This window comes from Lithobates pipiens, unplaced genomic scaffold, assembly GCF_037356315.1.
Source record: "Lithobates pipiens isolate NorthernLeopardFrog02 unplaced genomic scaffold, aLitPip1_a1.2 Scaffold_19, whole genome shotgun sequence".
Taxonomy (NCBI): domain Eukaryota; kingdom Metazoa; phylum Chordata; class Amphibia; order Anura; family Ranidae; genus Lithobates; species Lithobates pipiens.
Genome location: NW_027507764.1, coordinates 196,702,630 through 196,728,509, shown reverse-complemented (window position 1 = coordinate 196,728,509; position 25,880 = coordinate 196,702,630). Strand labels below are relative to the sequence as shown.

At 44.5% G+C, this 25,880-nt stretch overlaps 1 protein-coding gene across 1 annotated transcript in view; it reads right to left on the bottom strand.

Annotated features, from left to right (window-relative positions):
* The window catches only part of LOC143998036 (epidermal growth factor receptor-like), a 64,520-nt gene that overhangs the window by 895 nt on the left and 37,745 nt on the right, over positions 1-25,880 (bottom strand). Inside the window, exons 8-10 of the mRNA XM_077493815.1 lie at positions 15,608-15,681; positions 11,255-11,345; positions 4,638-4,834 (exon numbers count right to left, since the gene is read on the bottom strand). Of these exons, the coding sequence (XP_077349941.1) occupies positions 4,638-4,834; positions 11,255-11,345; positions 15,608-15,681 (362 nt within the window). The remainder of the gene's footprint in view (positions 1-4,637; positions 4,835-11,254; positions 11,346-15,607; positions 15,682-25,880) is intronic.

Below are 25,880 nucleotides of genomic sequence, written 5' to 3'. Positions count from 1 at the left end.
TAGTTTATAAGCACATACATGCCATAAGTAGTACTGTATATACAATATTTTGCTGTTAGTAAACATCCCAGGGGGTGCAATGGTAAAACCCCTACAGTAAATGGCTGAGGGGTGCCAACCCTTAAGTTTGCCCAGCCCTGTTAAAAACAAATGTAATGGGCTATGATTGCTGTAGATTCAACCAAGTTAATTGTTGGCGTAATCATTAGCATGGAACCCAGTCAATCATTAGGAGGTTATCTGTGAGCAATGCATCATCCTGCTTTGGGTTGCTGCTAATACTATGCTGCAGCTGTTTTCCCTGGGTCATTTTGTCTAGAGATGGTCAAGTAATTCAAAATTTGTTCTATTCAAAATTTGCTAAATTCTAATCCACAACTGGTAATCTTGAAAATTAATAAATCAACAAAAGTCACTCTGACAGCTATAGAGTGAAGTTACACCTCGTATAAGATGCATACATTTTTCATTGAGGTCAATGGAAAAGCCTGAAATGCATTTATTACACGTGTTGATGTACGTTGCAACATGCAATACAATGCGCAAAGATGTGCATTTCTATTGATGCCAACAGAGGAGCATGTGGGTTAAAGTGACAAAGTTTAAATTCAACATAATTGCATCCTACAATTTTCAATATATACCGTTTGTATGGTAGGTGCCAAGGCAAAAGTAAAGAATGAAAATGATAAAGACAGGAGAAAAAAAAACAGTACAAGTGCTATTGAAGCATTGATTACATTTTTTTTAAATGATGGAAAACTAAAAGAATGGACAGAAGGATTCCCCTTGGGGTTGCTATAGGGTAAAAAACTACATTTTCTTAACAGTGGTACAAGTGCCATATATTGAACAGGTGATGATATTATATACAGTGTATAATAAAACCATGACAGATGTTCTAACCCTTTCACACCCTATTCAAATTGGAAAAAAAAACTTTGGCTTTGTCCATCAAATGTTACAAAAACTCTCTTCTAAAACATCTACTTAAGGCAGCTAAGTATACCTGCCATATGGAAAAGATGTTCTCCACCTACTATTGCAAACTGGTTGGATCGGCCAGCTAACATACAGTTAATGGAGCAGCTGATGGCCAATCTCAGAGAACAAACGGAAAAACATTTTAAAATATGGACCCTGTGGTTCCTTTATAGGGACTCTAACCCCTCATGAACGAGCTGGCAGTCCACATTTGGGAAAGCTATCCCCAATCCTCACCTTTTTTTCTCTCTCTATCTCTATCCCTGACACTTTTCCAATCTAATATCCTCTACTGTCCATACCCTTGTTCCCCCCAACCCACAGAAAACTGAAAAAATGTGAGTCAGGGTGGCGATTGCACTTGAATAGAGCCTGTTCTCTTTCATACATATTTTGAATTTCGATAAGTTTGAATGTCTCAGAGCCTTTGAACTTCCTCTTCATTTGCATTGAAAGATATTTGACCTGTGTGTCATTTCATAATATTCATTTCTGTAAATGTTTGCTCTGCTCTATTGTAGTTTGAAAATAGAGAATTTATATAAAAAAAAAAAAAAAAAAAGTTAGGCTTTAAATTGATGTTTTAAAGTTTAATTTACTGAATTAAATGTTCAGGTGAAGAAGGATTAGATTTAATGGTAGTACTGGGTTATACTTATTTTCTAATACTGTACTTGGCAGTAGGACACCATACTAGTAATGCCTGCTGCCAGAAACAAATCTCTCTCCTCCATTAGAACATGTGTTCACAGAGATAGCACTCGGGGGCCTCTCTTGGCTACCACAGGATAATATTAGGCCACTTTACCAGCACCAGCTCATTGATTCGATCCTAAAATATTTCACTGGGGGGCAGGCGGTCCATCTTATATGAACAAATACATTCTTGCATGAATCCTGTGGTAGGCCACAGTTCAAATCAGTATACAGGAAGGGGCATTCCATTACCTGTTTCAAATGTGCAGATATCATCCTCACTATTTCCTTGCAGGTGGTAAGTTGAAACCACCATCTAAGATAAAAGGTGTGTTTGATCCTTCATTCCCCTTATGGCAAACAATGCCACTGCACCATTTTCTCTCCCAACTAAGGAGCAAATCATTGTCCTTGCCCCACCACCCATGCAGTTGAGGCACTGTGTTTGGAAACACCCCAGCATGGCCTGTTCCAATCTTATTGTAATCTATCCCACCCACCTGAGGTTATATAGCCAAAATATTTCGAGAAATAGGAACAGAATGTCATCTTTACCGTTCAACAAAAGGACAGGATGAGGCAGTTGACCCATAAAATGTCTATCACTTGTGCTATAGAGGAAATAGGTTATACAATATTGTCATGATGGTATAGGATTCCCAAGATATTACATAAACTTGTCCCTCAATGCTCTCCATTGTATTGAAGATGTCAAAAAAGTTAAGCACCATGCTTCATATCTTCTGGTCTTGCCCAGGAATCACATGTTTCACATGTCATTCTAAAGTTGATGGCTGTCCTAATGCTGGATGACCCAGCGGTGTATTGTCTTCACCTGATCCCAATGTCAGTGAAATGCTACATATGATCTCTTTTAACCACTTGCTTACTGGGCACTTATACCCCCTTCCCCACCAGGCCAATTTTCAGCTTTCAGCACTATCACACTTTGAATGAGAATTCCGCGGTCATGCAACACTGTACTCATATGAAATTTTTAGCATTTTTTTGAGACAGATAGAGCTGTCTTTTGATAGTATTTAATCATGGCTGGGTTTTTATTTTTTTGCTACACAAAAAAGGATGGAATTTTTTTTATTTTTTATTTTAGTTTCTGTTATAAAATGTTGCAAATAAGTAATTTTCTCCTTCAATGATGTGCACCGATAACGCTGCACTGATGGCCACTGAAGGCTGCACTGATGGCCACTAATGAGGCAGCACTGATGGACGCTGATGTGGCGGCAATGATGGGCACTGATGAGGATGCACTGATATGTGGCACTAGATAGGCAGCACTAATGGGCACTGATAGGCTGCACTGATGGGCAGTTATATGTGATCAGCTGTGTCTTGAAAAGTTAGGTAGCTCCCTCCCTCTGTCCAGACAGCTGTGTCTGAAGAACACAGAAATCACAGTGCTACGTCCATGGGCACCCTCCCGGAATGAATGAGCCACGCTGTAGACGTTTTCAGCTATGGAGCGGTTAGGAAGTGGTTAATGCATCTGCAAAATGCAGGCAAATCTTGTATCCCAATTTATTGGGGGAAAAACAAAACCTCCAGCAATCAGCCTATGGTTGTCCAAAGTTAATGAACTTTAGACCATGGAATAAATGATGATGGCTGCCAATTCTAAGAGGAACAAGTTCACAAAATGTGGTTCTTTTGGACCACATTAATTTACTTTAATTTACTGGAGTGTTGGCTACCTAAGGCATGAAACCTAACAGGGACTACTCAAACTTTGACCTTTTACTTGCCTAGTTCAGCACTTCCTAACGTTTTCATGTGCAGTTCTCTTCCCTCCCCCCCCCCCTTTCCTCTAGGTCAGCGGTATTGAACTAAAATTCATACAGAGGTCCGGCCATAAAACTTTTTATCCAGCAGAGGTTAGAGTCTCATGTTTAAGCTACGACTCGGATCCTTCCTATCAAAGCCCCACCCCCTTACATTACAGTTTCACTTTACATCAGTGTCTTCAGACCTCCCCTTTACGTCATAGTTCCCCCTTTACAACATAGTGCCCCCTTTTACATTGCATCACCCCCCTTACATCAGAGCATCCCCTTTGCAATACAGCCCCTTCTTTACATTACAGTGCCTATTTACATCACAGCGCCCCTTTGCATCCAAGCCCCCCAATTTTACAACACATCCCCGCTTTACAATACAGCCCCCCTTTACATCACAGTGTCTCCTATACTTCAATGTTCTCTGTCCCCCCCTTCACATCGCAGCCCCCCTCCTTACATTGCAGACCTTCACCCTTTACAACAATGTCTTTTAGCCTTCACCTCACATCACAGTCCCCCTCTCCTTCACATCTGTGTCCCCTGTCCCCACTTCACACCACAGCCCTTCCCACCCTCTGTCCAGACATGCACCATCTGCCTTCTACCTCCTGTAAGACTGAATGCTGTGGTGGCGGTAGTGGAAAGGGGAAGGAGAATAGCACCCGGGAGAGGACATCCAGGCTGCTAAGTGGCAGAGTCCAGATAAAACTATCATTCGGTCCATGTTTGGACCACAGTTCGCTATTTAGTGATGCCTGCTCTAAACTACACTCCCTCCCCCCTTTATTTTTTCCCCTTGGTCTCTCTTGTGGTTTTATGAGTTGCTGTTCTGTTTGGTTTTATACTAGTCCCTTATGCCATCATCCAAACTTTACATATTTAGTCGGAACTAGCTTAGCTCACTGTACAGTATGTTTACAAACAATTAGGGCAGATTGCCTCTTCTAGTCCATTGTTCCCCTCTTACATTTGACAGAACTTACAGAGAATACTTAAAAATGCAGTGATGTCCACATTTGGAGATGAATCATGTTTGACTATTTAATATCAAGAGGTTCCATAACGTTTTTAGGTGTCTGTGAGTATCTTGACATTGACACTTCTGCATGACAGTACTTTTTTAAAATTTAAAATAAAGAATTTAAATAAATTAAAACCCACCACATTGTTCGGCAAGGGCATTGTTCCTAATTCTTGCCTGTTGGTTTGTTCTGAAGATAGGCTTCCAGTCGATGGAATCAGCAAAGCAAAGATTTTTGTTATATTTAATTACAACATCACCATCACTCACTTCTTTTAGTGACTGCAATCCCAGAGATGTTATTTTTTGGCCTATTATCTGAAGAGAGACATTTCCACTAGAATATAAGGAAGAAAAGACCTGTTACATTAAAGTTTATCATAGGCAAGACCTTTTTATTTATTTTTATTTTTTTGAAGGCGGAGGGAGACAACCGCTTTAAAGAGAGTGAATCTCCCCAGTGTTGACACAGGCAGCAATTAAGCAGGAGTTGTAACCCTTCATCATTTTATCTAAAATTAAATAAAACATGGTTTTGGCTTTAGACAGCATTACTTTGTGCATTAAAGGGGTTGTAAGCTCTTACCTATACCCAGTGAAGTGACTAGCCAGAGCTGATACACAGAGGTGAAATAAATTCGCCTAGGGGGTGTGGCTTGCAGCACATTGACTAGGACGTGCTGAGGACTCTCTACGCCAAAAACTTCCTGTCTAAAATCCTGAGATTTCCCAGTGGCATGTTCAGAAGGGTGTAAAGACCTTAACACAGAACCCAACCATGAGGTCCAATATGGCACCCGCTCCTCCCGGTCAGCTAAAGAGGCAGCTCAAAACTGTTCTCCAAGACACTGGGCAAAGATACTCCTGCCAAACCAACTACTTCACATGTAGAGGCTCCTCTGGATCCCCCTGCTGAGGAGGAGACTGATTCTGCCTGGCTAGAGGACCCTGCTGAGCTTCAATGAGATACAGTAAGTACCCCTTCTATCCTAGCCTCAGGCAGTAATCCCAGCGCATCCCTGACACTCAAGACCCTGAGCCTACTCTCAGAGAGATCTTTGCTGCAATCACCTCCTGTAATACTAACCTGTCTAGTTTCACTACTGAATTTAAAGGAGTAAAGATAGAAGTAACATTGATTAGACAGGACATGCAAAAATTAAGAGATCGCACAGCTGCAGAATGGGAAAACCAGTTTTTTACTGAGGCTAAGAAATCTGAGGAACTTTATATTTCTACTCCACACTGGCTTCTGAACAAAGTTGGTTGGTAGCCCAGACCCTTTATCTACAGGCTGTTTCCACCGTTGCTGAAAAAAAAATTTTTTTTTATGCAACAATGTTACTTTAAGGAGGGGGAAAATACAGGGTAATTATTGGCCCGTGATCTCTCAGGCACAACGGGTTAAGTAGCAAATAGATGCTATTCAGAGCCCCATTGGGGAAATTTCCATGACTTGGACCGAGTGGAGTCTGTGTTTAGCAACTATTTTAAGGCTGTGTATACCTCTAAGGTCTCTCCCACAGAGGAGGAACTGGTGCACTTTTTGGACTCTTCAGCTATTAAATGCTCCTATTACATTGGATGAATTTACTGAGGTGGTTACCTCTATGGGTAACAGTATGTCTCCAGGGATAGACGGTCTATCAGCTGAGGTTTATAAAAGATATAGTGAGCCCCTCCTTTCTATTCTTCTAGATACCTTGAAAACTGCTGCAAGCTCTGGAGGTCTCCCCCAATCTATGAACGAGGCAGTCATAGCAGTAATACCCAAACCTGGAAAGAGCCCAGTGCTACCAGACGCTTATAGGCCTATCTCCTTTATAAACTCAGACATTAAGCCGTTGGCCAGGGTCCTTGCCACGCGGTTGGCAGGAGCTGTCTCTGATTTGCTGCATTTATACCGGCTAGGTCTACTGCTCTAAATATACATTGTTTATTCTTGAATATCCAGTTGATAATTCTGGAAACAATCCTGGAAATACAGCGGTATTCTCCCTCAAAGCTGTCAAGGCCTATGACAGCATCGAGTGGAAGTACCTTTGGGTGGTTTTGATGAAGTTCCAGGTGGGGAAATTCTTTCTCTCCTGGGTGCAATTAAATGCGGCTCCTCAGGCAAGAATATGAATTAATGCGGTTTTATCTGAGGCCTTTCCACTGCATAGGGGTACCAGGCAGGGGTGTCACCTTTCGCCCTGCTTTTTGCCCTGGCGTTGGAACCATTGGTGGGTATGGTCAGGACCTCTCCGCATATTGTGGGGTTTAGCTGAGGCAAGAGGGAGGATAAACTCTCCCTCTACGCAGATGATACTTTGATATACTTAGGGGACACTGCAGGATCATTGGAAGCTGTTATGCATCTTATAGAACGATTAAGGCAGTATTCTGGATTTGCCATTAATTGGCATAAGTCTTCTGTTCTATTGCTAGACCCTCTAGTATCGGCCTTTCCAGACTCAGCAGCTCAGCTGGAAGTAGTACACTCTTTTAAATATTTGGGAATTGTAATGACAGGAGATACTAGAGATTATATAACTTTAATCCTGAAACCTATTTTGCAAAAGTTTAAGCTAAAATGTGCCAGCTGGTGCAAACTTCCATTATCTGTTACAGACAGAGCTAATCTCATTAAAATGTTGTGCCCCCCCCCCCCCCCCCCCCCTGTTGCTGTATGTCCTTCACAATGCACCCGTTTGGATACCCAGCTATTGGTTTGAATGCATAGATTCCCAATATAGAGCATTAATATGGAAGAATGGACTAGCTTGTTTTAAACTGCAATACCCTAAAGACCAGGGGGGAATATCTTTTAGCTTTTCCATATTCCCTCACTTATTTTATCACTGCACAGCTACAACATCTTAGAGGGTGGGATTTGTCAGTGATGGTGGCCCCTTTAAGGACCTTGCTGATCCATTCCCTAATGGACTACTCTGCAATGTCTTAAATGGAAATGGGAATTCCGGGGGTCCCTCAGGAGGGCCCGACTGTCCAATTCAGTTGTGTGCAGAGTTCCTCTTGTTATATAATCATTACTATATGTACTTACAGCTGCAGAATGTCATGAGAAAGCAGGGAAGATGATTTGTTATGCATCTAGATCAATCTGATTTCCTTCCCTCTATATTTAATACTCCAGATAAAAAGGGAATTATTTCTCGCATATATGCCTTCCTGCTAGCCCATATCCAAGCCCCCGATCTGTTACCCTGTAGGGAGAAATGGGAATCAGATGTTGGCCCTATAGATGGGGGAAGCTGGGAACAGATACTGGTGGCTGGTCCGCTAGTTTCAATTTCTGCAGCTCAAAAGTTGTCACACTTATTTATCCTTCACAGAGTGTACAGAACCCATTTACAGTTATATAAGTGAGGTAGGAGAGACTTCCCCTTGTGCCTGAAATGTCAACTACACCGGGGTACTCTGATCCATCTGCTCTGGCAATTCCCCAAACTGGTATGCTATTGGCGTGAAGTTGTTGTGACCATTAATAGCAGCCTTGTGGAGGAGCTATACTCCCCTTCTACATATATTGCTTTAACTAGATTGCTTTATTTAGGTAGAAAATTGATCGCACGGTATTGGCTCCCCCCCACCCCAGGCCCCCAACTCCAATCAATGGATACAACAGGCGAATGCTATACTTGTAAGGGAAAATAATGTGTATCAGCACAGAATTGTGTCAAGTAAATTTATCAAAATTTGGCGAGAGTGGTCAGAGAACCCAGAAGTAGCCCCTCCTCAACTTGTTCTTACCAGACTGCTCCAAGTCTAGGAGAGGAGACAGGTATACCCTAACTACAATTGGGATTTATACTCACACTGGTTATTGGGAATGCTTTATTACAGGACAGTACACACTTTGGGAGAAGAATACTCTGTTTTCTGTGTTTTCTTTGGTTTGAAGTTTGGTAATATGTTTGTTACAGTACTTACTAATAACTCCTTGCGGTGACTGAGGCCTTTTGATTTAGAAGGGAAAACTTGGAATTACTCTAAAGCCGCGTACACAGGATCGGAATGTCCGGCGGGAAATGTTCGATGTGAGCTTGTTGTCAGAAAGTCCGATGTATGCTACATTGAACATTTGCTGTCGAATATTTCCACACGCAAATGTTTGAGAGCAGGTTCTCAAATTTTCTGACAACAAAACTTTTTGTCGGGAAGTTTGATCGTAAGTACACAAATCCGTCGCACAAAAGTGTATGCAAGACTGTCTTTTTCTTTCTCTATCTGACTTGGGACTATGTGGCAGGGGAAAGCCTCTTTTATGTCTGAGCTGGGGGCACAAACCCAGGACCCAGCCTAATCCCCGAGGCCACACAGGACTGCCCACTACCAACAATGGCTGAGCACTGCAATCCACAGTAAGTGGCTCACCACTGAGAATACCCATTTCCCACCCCTCTCTCTCTCACCCCCTCTCTATTTCACTCCCCTTTCTCTCTCTTCCCCCTCTCTCTCTCTCTCTCTCTCTCTCTCTCTCAACCTCCTCCCTCTCTCACCCCCTCTCTCTTTCACTCCCCTCTCTCTCTCTTCCCCCTCTCTCTCTCTCTCTCTCTCTCTCTCTCAACCTCCTCCCTCTCTCACCCCCTCTCTCTTTCACTCCCCTCTCTATCACCTTCCTACTCTCTCACCCCCCTCTCTATCACCCTCCACCCACTCTCCCTCTTTCTCTGAGCCCCTCTCTCTCTCAGCCCCCATCTCTCTGTCAGTCGCCCCCCTCTCTCTCAGCCCTCCCTCTCTCTCAGTCCCACTCTCTCTCTCTCTCTGCCCCCCTACCTGTTTCAAGCAGAAACACTGCACATACTGACTCCTACCACCATGACCATTTCAAATTACTGAAGTGCTCATGGTGGTTAGAGTGTTCCTTTAATATCTCTCAGAAGAATTAAACCTCTGTACACTGATTCCATTTCATTTGATCATCCTCTAGTTGTGTTAAATTGGGTTTGCCACCTTCCTGAAATTAGTTTTTGCAGGTTAGGATGTCTGAGTCATCCATCTCTATATTTGCCTGGGCTGTGAAATATCCAGTGCGGCAGCACCAATTCCAACCTCCATCCTCTAAGTCCTGCTGGGGTTTGGTCTGTCTCGGACGGGGAGGGGCGAGTTCCATTGGATTATACAGAGTTGGGATCTCCCACTTGCCCAGCTGTCAGATGAAGTCCCGCCTCCTTAGCCGACTCCTATGATAGGCAGCACACTGGTGACATCTATCATAGGAGGTGGGACTTCGTCTGAGGACAGCCGCCACACGGGGTAAACAGGAGATCCCCGCTCTACATAATCTGACTCCTCTTCTCTAGGTAAGGCTGAGCTGATTGACACTCAACAGGCTGAGCTGATGGGCACTGAGCAGGCTGCATTGATGGGCACTGAGCAGGATGCATTGATGGGCACTGAACAGGATGCATTGATGGGCACTGAACAGGCTGCATTGATGGGTACTGAATAGGCTGCATTGATGGGTACTGAACAGGCTGATCTGATGGGCACAGAACAAGCTGATTTGATGGGCACTGAACAAGCTGATCTAATGGGCGCTGAACAAGCTGATCTAATGGACACTGAGCAGGCTGATCTAATGGGCACTGAACAGGCTGATCTAATGGGCACTGAACAGGCTGATCTGATGGGCACTGAACAAGCTGATCTGATGGGCACTGAACAGGCTGATCTGATGGGCACTGAACAGGCTGCATTGATGGGCACTGAACAGGCTGCATTGATGGGCAATGGTGAGCATAATACACTCTTCAAATGTGCTTTAAAATGCATGCTTTTCCCTTTTGTGAACCAGAAAATAATGATGTTATGTGGTTGGGCCAGTATAATAATGCTATGGGGCTGGTATGAAATTATTTCCAGAAATAACATATATATCGTTCCTTAAAGCGGACCTGCACCCTAAAGTGGAAGTTCCTCTCATCGGAACCCTCCCCCCCTCCAGTGCCACAATTGGCACCTTTTAGGGGGGTGCAGATACTTGTATAATCCAGGTATGTGCACCGACTTCTGGGAATAGTTAGCCGCAGGTAGCCGCAGATGCAGATCTGGCAGGGCTGTGTCTTTGCACACATACTGCAGAAAGGTGCCCTTTCTCATCTCAGACAGTTGGGAGATATGGTCCTTGCTCAGCTATCTGCCTGAGCCAGACCCCATGCTTATAGCAAACAATGCCTCCTGAGTGCATAGAACAGCATCATAATAACAAAGCCCCTTTATCAAGAGGAAAGTAAAAAACAACAGGACTCTGTGTCTGATGCTGTTAAGGGTACTTAGTAGCTAAAGGACATCAAATGTAAATATACAGTATGTTCAAGAATTTGACAGGGCATTTACAGCCAGTTCTTAGAGGTCTTCTCACTTCTGCTTGCATGAGTCATCCTAAGGCCCCTTTCACACTGCTGCGACTTGAAAGTCGTGTGATTTTGCTGCGATTTCAGGGAATGCCTGTGTAAACTTGAGGTCTACGGACCTCAACTCGCATCAAAGCTGGACAAAAGTAGTACAGGAAAAACTTTGAAGTTGGTGCGACTTGAAGTCGAACAGATATGAATGGTACTCATTGGAAATCATGGGGTACGACTTGTCATGCGACTTTGCAGTCCCAAGTCACAGGACAAGTTGCACAAGTGTGAAAGGGGCCTCAGATAAACTTAGTATGTGGCATGCACTAATTATTAACAAATGTCTGCTATTAAATAAGTTTTCATTCTTCAGATACCTTATTCTTTACATTTACTATACTTACGATAATTTTGTTCTGCCCCTGATTATTTCAAGGTTTTCAAAAATACTGAGGTCAGCGTAAATTTCTGGCCACCACTGTATTGCTAAAAATCCTGCAAAAGAAAGAGGGTCTAATTTAATAATTTTGTCATTAGAGTAGAGTGGTTATTTTTTAGGTTCATGTTGTGTGATCTCCATCTAGCGATCAGTCAGCATCATATTAGTTCAAGCGAGCAACAAGCAGAAATTGCACCCCTTGCTGTGTCTATCCCATCTAACTTTTTTTTTACAAAGAAAATGGCAAAAATGAAGAGTCTGCTATAGAGAAACAGGACCACAATACAATAAACTGTGCTATGAAGGAACAAAATCACCCTCCATGTTGTTGTGGGCACATCACTGGTAAATGCATGAGCTTCTAACGTCAGCCAGTTATTGCTATAAAGACAGATACAAAATTAAAAAAATTTGTTGTTATCAATTCCTTTTACCCCTCTAATATGTTCATGTTTGGATAAAGTCTCTTTTTCAGTCACAATTTTTATTTTTAATATACACAGGGCCAGCACCAGCGATAGGCATGTCAGGGAGCCGCCTAGGGCATCAGGGTTGGGGGTGTCAAAAATCTGGATCCCCAGGCACTTTCTGGGGATTTGGATTTTTAACACCTGTCCCTCCAGCAGGCAAACTAAAACTTCCACCCTGCATCCCATAGAAGAGAGGGCTCAGCAAGGAAGCTTTAGATTGCCTGCTGTTTAGTAGGCAGGCTGCTGTCAGCGGGAAAGAGTCGGAGAGCAGCTGTCAGAGCGGATCCAATGAGGCAGAAAAAGGCGGAACGGTGGGATTCCCATGTGTGCGAGAAGGCAAGAGGAGGCGGGGCAATTGCTATCAGGCAGCATGGAGGTGGGCGCTGGCTGTGCACACTGAAGTCAGGCCAGTGGAGGAGGAGTTCAGGATGGAGGAGGCTCCCAGTCTTTGCAGCTGCTGCTGTCTACCGATGATTCGGGGGAGATCTTGTCATGCCTGCCCCAATGACAGCTAACACACCCTGTTTGCTGCAGATTCCTCCACTGACATCATGTGGAGGAGGACCAGCAGGACTGGGAGGAACTGCCAAGATCTGAGGGTAAACATAAGGTGTGTGTGATGATGGAGGGGGGGGGGGGGGGGGTATCTGGTGTGTGTGGTAGAGAAGCTGTGATCAGGGTGAAGAGATCTGAGGGGTGTGACCAGACTGGGTTTATGGGGAGGGGGGTGATCAATCTGGGGAGGTATCTGGGGATGTGGTGCAATCAGAGAGGGGGATATCTAGGGGTGTCATGTAATCAGAGTGAGGGAATCAGGGGAGGCATGTTATGGGAGAAGTAGGTGTGTGTGTGTGTGTGAGGGGGGGGGTTATTAAATGGGGAGTATCTGAGGGAGTGGTGATTAGGCTGATGAGGGGATATCTAGGGGTGTGATCAGAGGGGGGGTATCTGGGGAGGTGTAATCAGAGTGGGGGTTATCTAGGGGTGTGATCAGAGTGGAGGGTATCTGGGTATCTGGCGGTGTAATCAGGGTAGGGTTATCTGGGCAGGTGTGATCAGGGTGGGGGGTTATCTAGAGGTGTGATCAAAGTGGGAGGGGGATCTGGGGAGTTGTGATCAGGATTGGGGGTTATCTAGGGGTGTATCTGGGGGTGTACTTAGGGTAGTGGTATCTGGGCAGGTGTGATCAGGGTGGGGGGTATCTGGTGAGGTGTGATTGGGTGGCTTATCTAGGAGTGTGATCAGAGTGGGGGGTTTCTAGAGGTGTAATCAGGGCTGGGGAGGTGTGATTGGGGTGGGGGAGTTATCTTGGGGTGTGATTAGAGTGGGGGGGTATCTAGAGCTGTGATGAGAGCGAGGGGGAGTTATCTAGAGGTGTGATCAGAGTGGGGGTATCTGGGGGTGTAATGAGGGTAGGGATATCTGGGGAGGTGTGATCAGGGTGAGGGGGGTATATGGGGGTGTAATCAGGGTGGGGAAATCTGGAGATGTGAGCTCAGTGGGAGTTTTTTTTGGGGGGGGGGGGTGATCTGGGAGTTTGCTAATGGGGGGAACCCAGCCATTGAAGTTTTAGTTGGTCTTACCTGCCAGCTGCCTGTGGCCAATGAGGGTAAGCAAGGAATGCATAACCCCACCCCCTCATTACACAGTGCTATTTAGTGGAAGTTCAGAACAGCTCCATTTTCAATGGTGTGTAACATCCTGCACACTGCGCCCCATCACATTACGGGCGCAAAGTGAAGGAGGTACCAGCTCAGTTTTAGACAGGGAGTACCAAGAGGAACGGTGGGAATGGGTTGCGGGGAAGGGGTGCAGCAAAATGCATTTTCGCCTACGTTGAAATATATCCTTGCACCGGCCCTGAATATACAGTACACCCCCTACCAGTTTTTTAAGTCCCTTTCCCTGCCCCAATCCCCACCCTTAGTGCAAAATCCCCCCCTCTTAGTGGCGTAGCAGTAACTGGAAATACAACATGCAGATCCTGTATTACTGCACTTTCATCTATGTCTAAAAAAGACAAAACCAGTTTAGGTCTAATATGCTAGGAGACAAGTTTCTAGTGAGAACTGCTAATGCAAAACTGTGCCCTTTCCTATATATCAGACATTGCTGTCAAATGTCAGATCCAGGTCTCAAATGGTAGCCAGGAACCAGGCCAGTGTTGTTCATGATCATGTGACCACCATGAAAGCCAATCATGGCTTTCATGCACTCAGTACATAAACTTCTTAAGCCTGCAGATGCCACTTATTATTAAAAATAATAATTAATTTAAAAAAATATATTTTTCTGATTTTAGTTAAGCCTATGATAAAACAACTGGAAGGGATATTTAATAAAACAGTGCACCAATTAAATATCTTATATTCCTTTAAAAACAATGTAACCATTATTCAGATAAGCAAATTAGTTATAGAATTATTATAAAGTAAACAAACACATACTGTCTCTGCTAAATTTGTTCTGTGCACCATGCTGCTATAAGATACTGCCTTATGCCGCGTACACACGATCAAACAATCGGGTGGAAAAGTCCGGCAAACTCAAGTCCGCAAGACAATCCCCCCATGTGTAGCCTCCGGCGGACTTTTTTTACCCGAAAGTACGGCGGACTTAGAAAGTATTTTTGCACTCCAATCTTCCCGCCGGACTCGCATTTCGGCGGACAATCCGGCCGTTGGTATGCCAGTCCGCCGTACTTTTGAAATGAGCTGACTTTTCCCGCGCGGAGAAAAGTCCGCTCATTTTGAGCGCGTCTCCAGGTAGACGGGGCCAGCGAAGGAGGCGTCTCTGGCCCGGTCACCTGGTATGGACTTAAAGAGGAACCCCAACGCCGAAAAAAAATCATCAGCACCCCCCCCCCTCCTGAGCCGTACCAGGCCGCGTGCCCTCAACACGGGGGGGTGCCTTGTTGAGGGCATGTTGATGAGGACAAGGGCCTCTTCCCGACAACCTGGTTGTCAGGGTCTGCAGGCCGGGCGCTTATCGGAATCCGGGAGCCCCCTTTAATAAGGGGGCCCCCGGATACCGGCCCCCCACCCTATGTGAATGAGTATGGGGTACAATGTACCCCTCCCCATTCACCTGTGGAAAAAAAGTAAAAATAAAACACAACACACAAGGGTTAAAATAGTTTATTGCACAGCTCCGGGGGTCTTCCGTCTTTGGGGGTCTTCTCGCCGGACTCCTCCTCTATCTTCTTCTAGCTCTTTTGGTAGTGGAGGAGCCCGGCTTTCTTCCTCGCCGCCGCCCTCTTCTTCCGACTTCGGGGGTCTTGTCCCCCTCTTCGGTTTTTCTTGCCAGGCCACCGTGCCTTCTTCTAGCTCTTTTACAGGCTGAAAAAGTGCCGTGTGTGAGCAAGTAGCCCGTTCAGAAAGCCCGGCGGACAGTCCGGCGGGAAGTCCGCCGGACTAAGTCCGCCGGATAGTCCGCTACGTTTGCACGCGGCATTAGAAAGAATAAAGTTGGCCCTGTTTCTAATTGCTTGCCTTACTATATACATTTTTCTTGCAGCAGCCTTATCAAATAAAAACAGAATGCTGTATTTAACAATGTGTAGAAAAAATATGTATCAGTTTATTTTTCATGTGGCACAAATCACGATTTAGATAAAATAAAAATAAAAATTGCACCATACAACCAGGTAACAATAAAAATGGATATTCTCGATTGTATTACCATTTATTATTATTATTATTATTATTATAATACAGGATTTAAATAGCGCTTTACAATATAAAAGGGAGACAATACAGTTATACTACAATAAAATACAAGAGGATTAAGAGGGGCCTGCTCAGAAAAGCTAATTCATGAACATACCTGTAATTCCTGAAATTACATACCTGTAATTTCTCGTATATTTTTAAGGGATTTTAGCTTTTCAGGATTTAGTTTTGGTGTATTGGTGTAGACGTCACTAAAAAAAAGTCAGAAGCAAATGAGACTTTAAAATACAAGTCTACCCAAAATGACCTTGTAGTTTTTGCTGCATTCTGAGTTTTTGTAGAAAAACATTGGTAGAAAAATCACAATGTTGGCATAGAACTTGTAGCATTTTGCCATGGTGAAAGTTCATAGAGAAAAGCTAAGATGGTCCCTTACCATGTAAATAAAAAAGAGAAGGGAAAGTGCCACTGTCAAATGTGCTAGTATGTATGGAATATTGTGAAAAAATTAAGTCAATAAGGTAATGCACTCACTTTGTACTCACTTAGTACTTAGTTAACGCATTTTAAGTACTCAGCCAGATGACCAACGGGGGTGGGGGGGGGATCTTTCAGGTAGGTAAATTCAACAAAAAAAGTCCCTTCAATGTGGTCCTTTGCAGCCACCTTTTGTGTCTATTCAGCCTATCCCAGCTGGTTTATGTCTCCCTGTGCTGTTTCCTGTGTCATCTGGCATCTAGAGAAGCCTGCACTAGCGTTCCACACCCAAAGTGCTATTGCCTATTATTGGGACCTTGTGCCAGAAACCATGAATCAGACTGAGACAGAAGTATAGTTAAATCACACTTGTTTAATAATAATAAAAAAGGTAAACTGAGTAAACGCTGTCAAAAAATAGTCAGAGTTCAGAAACGAGAACAGATAGTCAGACAAGCCAAAACATCAGGGAGCCAGAGAACAGCGTAGTAGAACAACAAGCAGGATCTGGAATGAGAAGAAATGTCAGCCAAGCAAGTCTATAACAGCAACACAGGAGAGTGTCTCTAGAGATGTGACCAAGGCGAAGGCAGAGATCATCTGGACTGGACGGCTTAAGTAGGCAGGACTGATGAGCAGGATATCATAAACAGGTGATTCACTATGGAGAGATAGGAGCTGGCAATTAGCTGACAGCTAAGCGACCAGCTTTGAGAAGGAAGCGCTGAGCCCAGCCCTGACAGTACCCCCCCTTAATGATCCCTCCCCCTCGAAAGGACCACCAGGCTTGAGTGGAAAACATCTACGGAAATCACGGAGAAGGACAGGGGCATGTACTTCCGAGGATGAGACCCAAGAGCGTTCTTCCGGACCATACCCTTTCCAATGCACCAGGTACTGTATGCACCCACGGAACCTACGGAAGTCAACAATGGACTGTACTTCATACTTCTCATGGTTCTTAACTTGTACAGGGTGAGGACGAGGCACCGAGGTGGAAAAGTGATTGCAGACCAAAGGTTTTAACCACTTGCCGCCCGCCCTATAGCAAATGGACGGCGGCAAAGTGGTTTCATAATCCTGACCGGACGTCATATGACGTGATCGGGATTATGAGCCGCTGTGCGCCCCCGGGGGCGCGCATCGCGGCGATCGTTGTTGCGGGGTGTCAGTCTGACACCCGGCAACTACGATCTCGGTAAAGAGTCTCCGACGGAGACTCTTTACCACGTGATCAGCCGTGTCCAATCACGGCTGATCACAGTGTAAATAGGAAAAGCCGGTGATCGGCTTTTCCTCACTCGCGTCTGTCTGCGAGTAGAGGAGAGCCGATCGGCTGCTCCTCTGACAGGGGGGGTCTGTACTGATCGATTATCAGCACAGCCCCCCCGAGGATGCCCACACTGGACCACCAGGGACGCCACCAGACCACCAGGGATGCCAAGGACAAGGTATGCCACCCTAGACCACCAGGGATTCTAGTCAGTGCCACAATGGATGCCAATCAGTGCCCATAATGGATGCCAATCAGTGCCCACAATGGGCATCACTGATTGGCATGCATTATTGATTGGCACTGATTGGCATCCATTAGTGCAATATATTATAATACAATGCCGCCTATCAGTTCCCATCTGTGCCACCTATCAGTGCCTACCCATGCCCACCTGTGCCGCCTACCCATGCCCACCTGTGCCACCTACCCATGCCCACCTGTGCCACCTACCCATGCCCACCTGTGCCGCCTAACCCATGCCCACCTGTGCCACTTATCCATGCCCATCCATGCCAATTTGTGCCACCTATCAGTGCCCATCCGTGTCGCCCATCAGTGCCACCCATCAGTGCCGCCTATCAGTGCCACATATCGGTGTCCATCAATGCCACCTCATCAGTGCCACTTCATTGGTGCCACCTCATCGGTGCCCATCAGTGCCGCCTTATCATTGCCCATCAGTGTAACCCCATCAGTGCCCATCAGTGAAGGAGAAAACTTACTTATTTGCAAAGTTTTGAAACTGAAACAAAAAAAAACATTTTTTTTTTCAAAATTTTCGGTATTTTTTTATTTGTTTAGCAAAAAATAAAAACCGTAGAGGTGATCAAATACCACCAAAAGAAAGCTCTATTTGTGGGAAAAAAATGATACAAATTTCATTTGGGTACAGTGTAGCATGACCGCGCAATTGTCATTCAAAGTGCGACAGCGCTGAAAGCTCAAAATTGGTCTGGGTAGGAAGGTGTTTAAGTGCCCGGTATTGAAGTGGTTAATAAGGAGACATGAAATACATTTGAAATACGTATATTTGAAGGAAGGTCTAATGCATAAGCCACTTAGTTAATCCTGCGAAGAATATTGAAAGGCCCAATAAACAAAGGTGCGAACTTCAGAGAGGGAACATGAAGTCAGAGGTTGTGAGATGACAGCCAGACCCTCTCCCCAATCTGGTAGGAAGGTGCAGGCAGGCGTCTGTGGTCAGCATGGAGTCTGTACCTATCATTAGCATGTCGCAAAGCCTCCTGGACTTGTGCCCAAGTGGAGTGAAGACCACAAAGATACTCCTCTAACGCAGAAATAATCTGTGGAACAAATGAGTCAATCAACATGGAAAGTTGGAAACTAAAGTTTGCCATAAACAGGGACAATCGGGAAGCAGAATTCAAGGCACTATTGTGAGCAAACTCCACCCACAGTAAGAGGTCTGACCAGTTGTTATGATGGTCAAAAATACAAGAACGTATGAATTGCTCCAAGGACTGTTTGGGTTGTTCTGCAGCCCCATTAGACTGCGGGTGATATGCAGAGGAGAAAGCAAGCTGAATTCCCAACTTTGCACAAAAGGTTTGCCAGAACTGGGACACAAACTGACTACCCCTGTCCAAGACAATCACCTTGGGTAGCCCATGTATGTGAAAGATCTCCTAAGCAAAATTGGAAGTCAGTTCCTCAGAGGTGGGCAACTTCTTAAGTGGCATACAATGGCACATTTATGAGAATCAGTCAACCATCATAAGGATAACTGTGTTGCCCTGGGTGTTGGGTAACTCCACAAGGAAATCCATAGACAGGCAGGTCCAGGGCCTCTCTCCATTGGGTATGGGTTGTAGAAGGCCCACTGGAAGGTGTCGTGGAGACTTACTCTGAGCACACATGGAACAGGCAGCTACAAAGGAGGTTACATCAGCCCGTAGACTAGGCCACCAGAATTGTTGGGAAATGGCCCAAAAGAGTTAATTCTTCCCAGAATGGCCAGCAGCCTTGGGAGAATGGTAAGTCTGGAGCACGGCAGTACAGAGACTCTCTGGGACAAAGCAGCGGTCACAAGGTTTCTCAGGAGGAGCATGGACCTGAGCAGCAAGAATTTTGTCACACAAAGGAGAAGTGAGACTGCTGCAAACCGTAGCCAGTATACAATCAGGAGGAATCACAGGAACCAAAACTGACTCCATCTTGGAAGTGGAGGAAAATTGTCATGACAAAGTGTCGGCCCTTACATTATTAGTACTGGGTAAGAATGAGACAATGTAATTGAAACTAGATAAGAAAAGAGCCCATTGTGCTCTTCTGAGAGAGGGGCATTTAGCCTCAGACAAGAATGTGAGAGTCTTATGGTCATTAAGAATGAGAACCGGAACAGTGGTACCTTCGAGGAGATGTCTCCATTCTTTCAGGGCTAAATTGATCGCTAACAGCTCTCTGTCACCAATCTCATAATTGCACACAGGTGATAATTTCTTGGAAAAGAAGCTACAAGGATGCATAGCGCTCTCAGAGGTAGGATGTTGAGACAGAAGGGTGCCAACTCCAGTCTCAGGAGCATCAATCTCAAGGATAAAAGGTAACGTAGGATCAGGATGTGGCAACACAGGAGCAGAAACAAAGGCAGCCTTGAGACTCTCAAAGGTCTTAAGGGAGACCAACTCTGTGGGTTACCGTCTTTTCTGGTCGTATCAGTCAGGAGCTTGACCAGAGACAAGAAGTTACAAATAAACTTATTGTTGGCAAAACAAAGAAAATGCTGCAGAGGACGTAAACCCACGGGTCGGGCCACTGTAGGACTGCTGAAAGTTTCTCTGGGTCAATCGAAAAACCAGCAGTGGAAATTACATAACCCAGGAATTTAACCTGTTCATGATGGAATTCGCACTTCTCCAATTTACAATAGAGATTGTTCTCTCTTCTGAAGCACACAACAGACATCAGTGTGCTGGCTCTCCAGGGACTTGGAAAGAATTAGTATATGGTCGAGATAAACCACCAAACATAACTGCAACAAATCTTGGAGGACATTGTCAATAAATTCCTGGAAAACTGCTGGGGCAGTACAAAGGCCAAAAGGCATTATGAGGTACTCATAATAGCCTGTTCTGGTATTAAACGCAGTTTTCCACTGGTCGCCCTACTTAATCCTCACAAGATTGTATGTCCCTCTCAAATCAAATCAAGCTTTGTGAAAACTGTTGCTCCCTTGAGGTGGTCATATAACTCCATAATCAACGGAATCGGATAGGCATTCTTAATTGTGAAACGAATGAGACCCCTATAATCAATACAAGGTCTCAGTTCACCGATCTTCTTCTCAAAGAAGAAACCAGCACCAGCAGGAGACGAGGATTTATGGATAAAACCTTGAGGAAGTGCGTCTGCAATATACTCCTCCATGGCCTTATCCTCCAAGACCGACAGTGTAAACCCGACCAGGAGAGGGTATGGCACCAGGTTGAAGGTCAATTGCGCAATCATATAACTGGTGTGGAGGCAAACTATCAGCTTGACCTTTGTCAAAAATATATAGGATTTTTATAACAGCTTACCTGAAAAATCCTTTTCTTGGAGTACATCACGGGACACAGAGCCACAGTATTTACTGTATAGGTTATATAAGCACCTTTAGGTGATGGACACTGGCACAACCTAGACAGGAAATGTTTAGCTCCCTATATAACGCATCCCCTCCCTCCTGAGGTACTCCTTTACTGGGAGTACCTCAGTTTTGTAGCAAAGCAATATATGTGTATTAGAAGAGGGGAGGAACCCTCCATGTCCCGTAATGTACTCCAAGAAAAGGATTTTACAGGTAAACTGTTATAAAAATCGTATTTTCTTTATCGTACATCACGGGACACAGAGCCACATTATTTACTGTATATGATGTCCCAGAGCAATGCTATCTGAGGGGAGGGAAATGCAAACAAAAATAGGGTGCAATCAGACCTGAGGGCCTATATTTCTGTCTGCAGCACACTGCGCTCAAAGGTGATATACTCATGCCTTCTTACATCCACCTTATAGAATCTGGTGAATGTATGGACTGAAGACCAAGTTGCGGCCTTGCAGATTTGAGCCATGGAGGCCTGGTGATGCACTGCCCATGAAGCACTAACAGCGCTGGTGGAGTGTACTTTGATTTGAAAAGGTGGAACTTTCCTCTTCAAACCATAAGCTTGAATAATTGCCGAATCCACTTAGCAATAGTAGATTTCGACACTGCCTGTCCTTTTTTAGGACCTTCAGGCAACACAAACAAAACATCAGTTTTCTGAATCTGAGCAGTCGCCTCCAAATAGATTTTGACCACTCTCACTACATCCAGAGAATGTAGTGACTTTTCTTCCATAGAACAGGGTTCTGGAAAAAATGAAGGCAGAACAATATCCTGATTTAGATGAAAATTTGATATTCCGTAGAAAGCTAGGATGAGGACGCAATACTAATCTATCCTTGTGAATGATTAAATATGGCTCTTTACAAGAAAGAGCCGCCAATTCTGATACCCTTCTTGCAGAAGAAATGGCTACCAGAAAAAAAATAGCTTCCCTGTCAAAAGGACCAAGGGAATATGTTGTATCGGCTCAAAAGGCTGTTTCTGTAATGCCGACAGAACTAAATTCAGGTCCCAAAGGTTCAGGGGTGCTCTAACCGGTGGATAAAGCTGCAGTACACCCTGTATAAAGCTTTGAACCAAAGAATGTGAAGCAAGCGAACATTGAAACAATACTGATAAGGCCGAGACCTGGCCCTTGATAGTACTCAAGGCCAGCTTCATCTATAACCCCATTTGCAGAAAAGCAAGGATTCTACCTATGACATACTTTCTGGGATGCCAACCCCTGGATTCACACCAGGAAACATATGCCTTCCAGACTCTATAATAAATGACTTTGGAAGTTGGCTTCCTTGCACTAATCAAGGTAACTATCACTGAGCCTAAAAGCCTGTGATTCTTCAGAATGTGGGTTTCAATAGCCAAACTGTTAAATTTAGCGTTTGGTAGGATGGAACACTGGCCCCTGCGACAGCAGGTCTGGGCGTGGTGGTAGGGTCCATGGGGCCCCTACCACCGACTTTACTATTTCTGCATACCAAGATCTTCTAGGCCACGCTGGGGCCACAAGAACCACAGAGTTCTTTTCCTGCTTGATCCTGAGAAGAAGTCATGGTAGCAGCAGAATAGGAGGGAAAGCATAAATTAGTGAGAACTTATCCCATGGGGTCACCAACACATCTGTCCCGCATGCAAGTGGATCCCTTGTTCTTGACACAAAGTTGTCAATCTTGTTGTTGAACCTGGACACAAACAGATCTACATCCGAGATCACCCATCTTTGGCATACAGCCAGGATTATGTCGGGGTGAAGAGACCATTCCCCCGGGAACAACTGCTGGTGACTTAAGTAGTCCGCCTGACAGTTCTCTACACCTGGAATGAAGATTGCCGATATGCATGTCACATGCTTTTCTGCCCAGGTTAGGATCTGGTTTACCTCTCCCTGGGCTGCACGACTTGTGGTGCCCCCTTGGTGATTGATATAATCCAATGCTGAGGCGTTGTCAGAATGGATCACCTGAATGTCCAGGCCTTTAGGGCTAGGTATGCAGCCCGAATCTCTAGAATGTTGATGGGTAAGGTCCTCTCGGTTCTAGGCCATTTCCTTTGGAAAGTTGTCTCTTACAGGACTGCTCCCCAACCCGAAAGGCTGGCATCTGTTGTTACCACCATCCATGTAACTGGTAAGAATGATTCTCGGATCTCAGCCACCAACTGAGGCTCTGACGCACTATTGGCAACAAACGCATCGGAAAATCTAATGCTTGGACTTTCTTGTTCCAGGCAGACAGGATACTGTTTTGCAGCAGTCTCAAATGAAACTGAGCATAGAGAACTGCTTCAAATGAAGCCACCATCTTTCCCAACAACCTCATACAAAGGCGAATAGAAGGAACCTTTGCCCTGACTCCCTGAATCAGCTCCTTTATGGTGCTGATTTTGCCTGGGGTAAAAACACCCATTCTGGGCTGTATCTACAACCAGACCCAAGTACTCTAGTCTTCTTACTGTCTTTAAAGAAGACTTCTCTAGGTTGAGGTCCCAACCTAAGTTTTGGTCTAAGCGGGCTACCGACCATTGTATTAAGAGCAGGTCGTCTAGATAAGCTATAATCGTTATACCCTGGGCCCTTAATCTGGCCAGAGGAAGGGCCAGGACCTTTGTAAACTAGACCGAAAGGTAGAACTACAAACTGAAAATTACGTTTTTCCACTTTGAAATGCAGATATTTTTGATGAGCGGGGAATATAGGTGCATGCAGGTATGCATAATTGATGTAGATTGATGCCAGAAGTTCTCCTCCTTGTAGGATGGAGACTACTGATCAGATTGATTCCATGCAAAAAGATCTAATTATTAGGAACCGGTTTAGATCTTTGAAATCTAGAATGGGTCTGACATCTCCATTTGGTTTTGGCACTGTGAAAAGGTTTGAATAAAACCCCAACCCCTGCTCTTCCATGGGAACCACCATGATCACTTTTTGTGTCAAAAGTCGGTCTAACACTTGAAAGGAGAGACTTCTTTTTCTCTGGATCTTTGGGAACATTTTATCTGAGGAAACGAGGAATCGGGAATTCTCGAAACTCTAGTTTGCTACCTGGAGTTATTGTAGAGACCCCCCATCTGTCCTGAAAATCCTCCTGCCAGTCCTTTAAGAACTGTAGCAGTCTTCCCCCCACTCAAACAAGTGGGGACGCCCCTTCATAAAGAGGCTTTAGCATTCTGTCTTGTAGGTTTCCTCCCCCCAGGACCTTTTTTGTCCCTGGGATTGATTCTCAGTTTTAACTCTTGAACCTGATGGTGGAGGCCGTTGCGTCTGCCTGGAGGCTGATGCCCCTGGCACTAGAGAAAGAGCCTGTTTAAATGGGACGTTTACTTCTTTTCTTAACTGGCAAAGGGTACTTTTCCCACTTGAAATCTTTTGGATATAATTTTCCAAATCATCTCCAAACAGCCTTACACCGCAGAAAGGAAAACCAGCCAGGAGCTTTTTGCATGGCGCTTAGGCTGACCAATTTTTCAAACATAGAATTCTTTTTTATTTTTCTTATTTAATAATTTCTTTATTAAACATAAGATTATACGCATATGCACCAACCCAAGTGTAAGGCGAGAGATCTGAAGGATAGAATCTCTGATTGCGTCAATTGCAAAACACAAAGTCGCTGGCAGCTCGGCTAACTCCTAGGCCTGCTGTTCAGGGAAAATCTTGAGCACCTGTTTCAAGAGGTCTCTCAAGGACTGACACACTCCAATTCCTAAGACACTGGCAAAAAAACCTAAGGTACTCCCAGTAAGAGGATGATGTAAGATAAAGAAATTGCGGTACTCCTCCGGCAGGGTGGAGAGTGAAGATGTACACAGGACATTGGCTACCTTTTGGAAGCATGTCTTACTGCATTGTGGCGACCAGGAGAGAACCTCAGCAGGGAGCCAATCAAAAGAGGGATTGTGCCTCTGTAACCAAGGATAACCAATAACCAGAGGAAGCATAGGTGAGGAAATAACTTAGAATTGGATTATCTCATGGTAAAGAGCCCCTACAACCATGGACAAAAGAACAGTCTCATGAGTCACATGTACTGGAGCAGCCACAGTTGAGGTGAGCTGTGCGACTCAGGAGCGTTTGTAATGCCATGGCAAATTGATCCATGCAGTGATTCTGCTCATCCAATCTGGAAAAAATATTACCAACAAGTGGATTGACTGCATCTTATAAATTCATGGCCTTCGCCTACTGTCAGAAACCATGAATCAGTCTAAGACAGAAGTACAGTTAAATCACACTTGTTTAATAATAATAAAAAAAGGTAAACAGAGTAAACGTAGTCAAAACATAGCCAGAGTTCAGGAACTGGAATGGATAGTCAGACAAGCCAAAACATCAGGGAGCCAGAGATGAGCGTAGTAGAACAGCAAGCAGGATCTGGAGCCAGAAGGGATGTCAGCCAAGCAAGTCTTTAACAGGAACACAGGAGAGTGTCTCTAGAGATGTGACCTAGATTGGATGGCATAAGTAGGCAGGACTGACGAGCAGGATATCATCAACAGGTGAGTCACTGTGGAGAGGCAGGAGCTGGCAATTAGCCGACAGCTGAGCGGCCAGCTTTGAGAAGGAAGGGCTGAGCCCAGCCCTGACACCTAGGACCTCATGACCTGCAGGTACAATTTTATTACTGCAGCTTTCTTTTATTATATATAAGTGTATTACTGTCTCCTTTTTATATATGGGATTTAATAAATGCTAGTGCATTCTCTTTGTTTTGTGCTTTCTCTATCCATGCTCATCAGTAAAACTCAGAGAGCCCTCAATGAATATTTTGTTGAATTTATCTACCAGAAAGATTCTCCCCATTGGTCATCCTGCAGAGTACTTAGAGAAATGTGATATCCAAATACTTGTATGTGAGTACATTATCTTATTGTTTTATTTTTTTCATGAAATTCCATACATACTACCCTTAGATAGTGGTGCTTTCTCTCCTGTGTTTTTTAATTTTTTTAATTTACAGTACATGGTATTGGTAGGAAATGTCTCAGATCCCATCTGGAAGAGATTGCTGATGGTGATAAAAGTATGACACTGAAAAAGTGTGCATCCCTATATGAACTATCATAAACTCACATGGACTCTGAATACT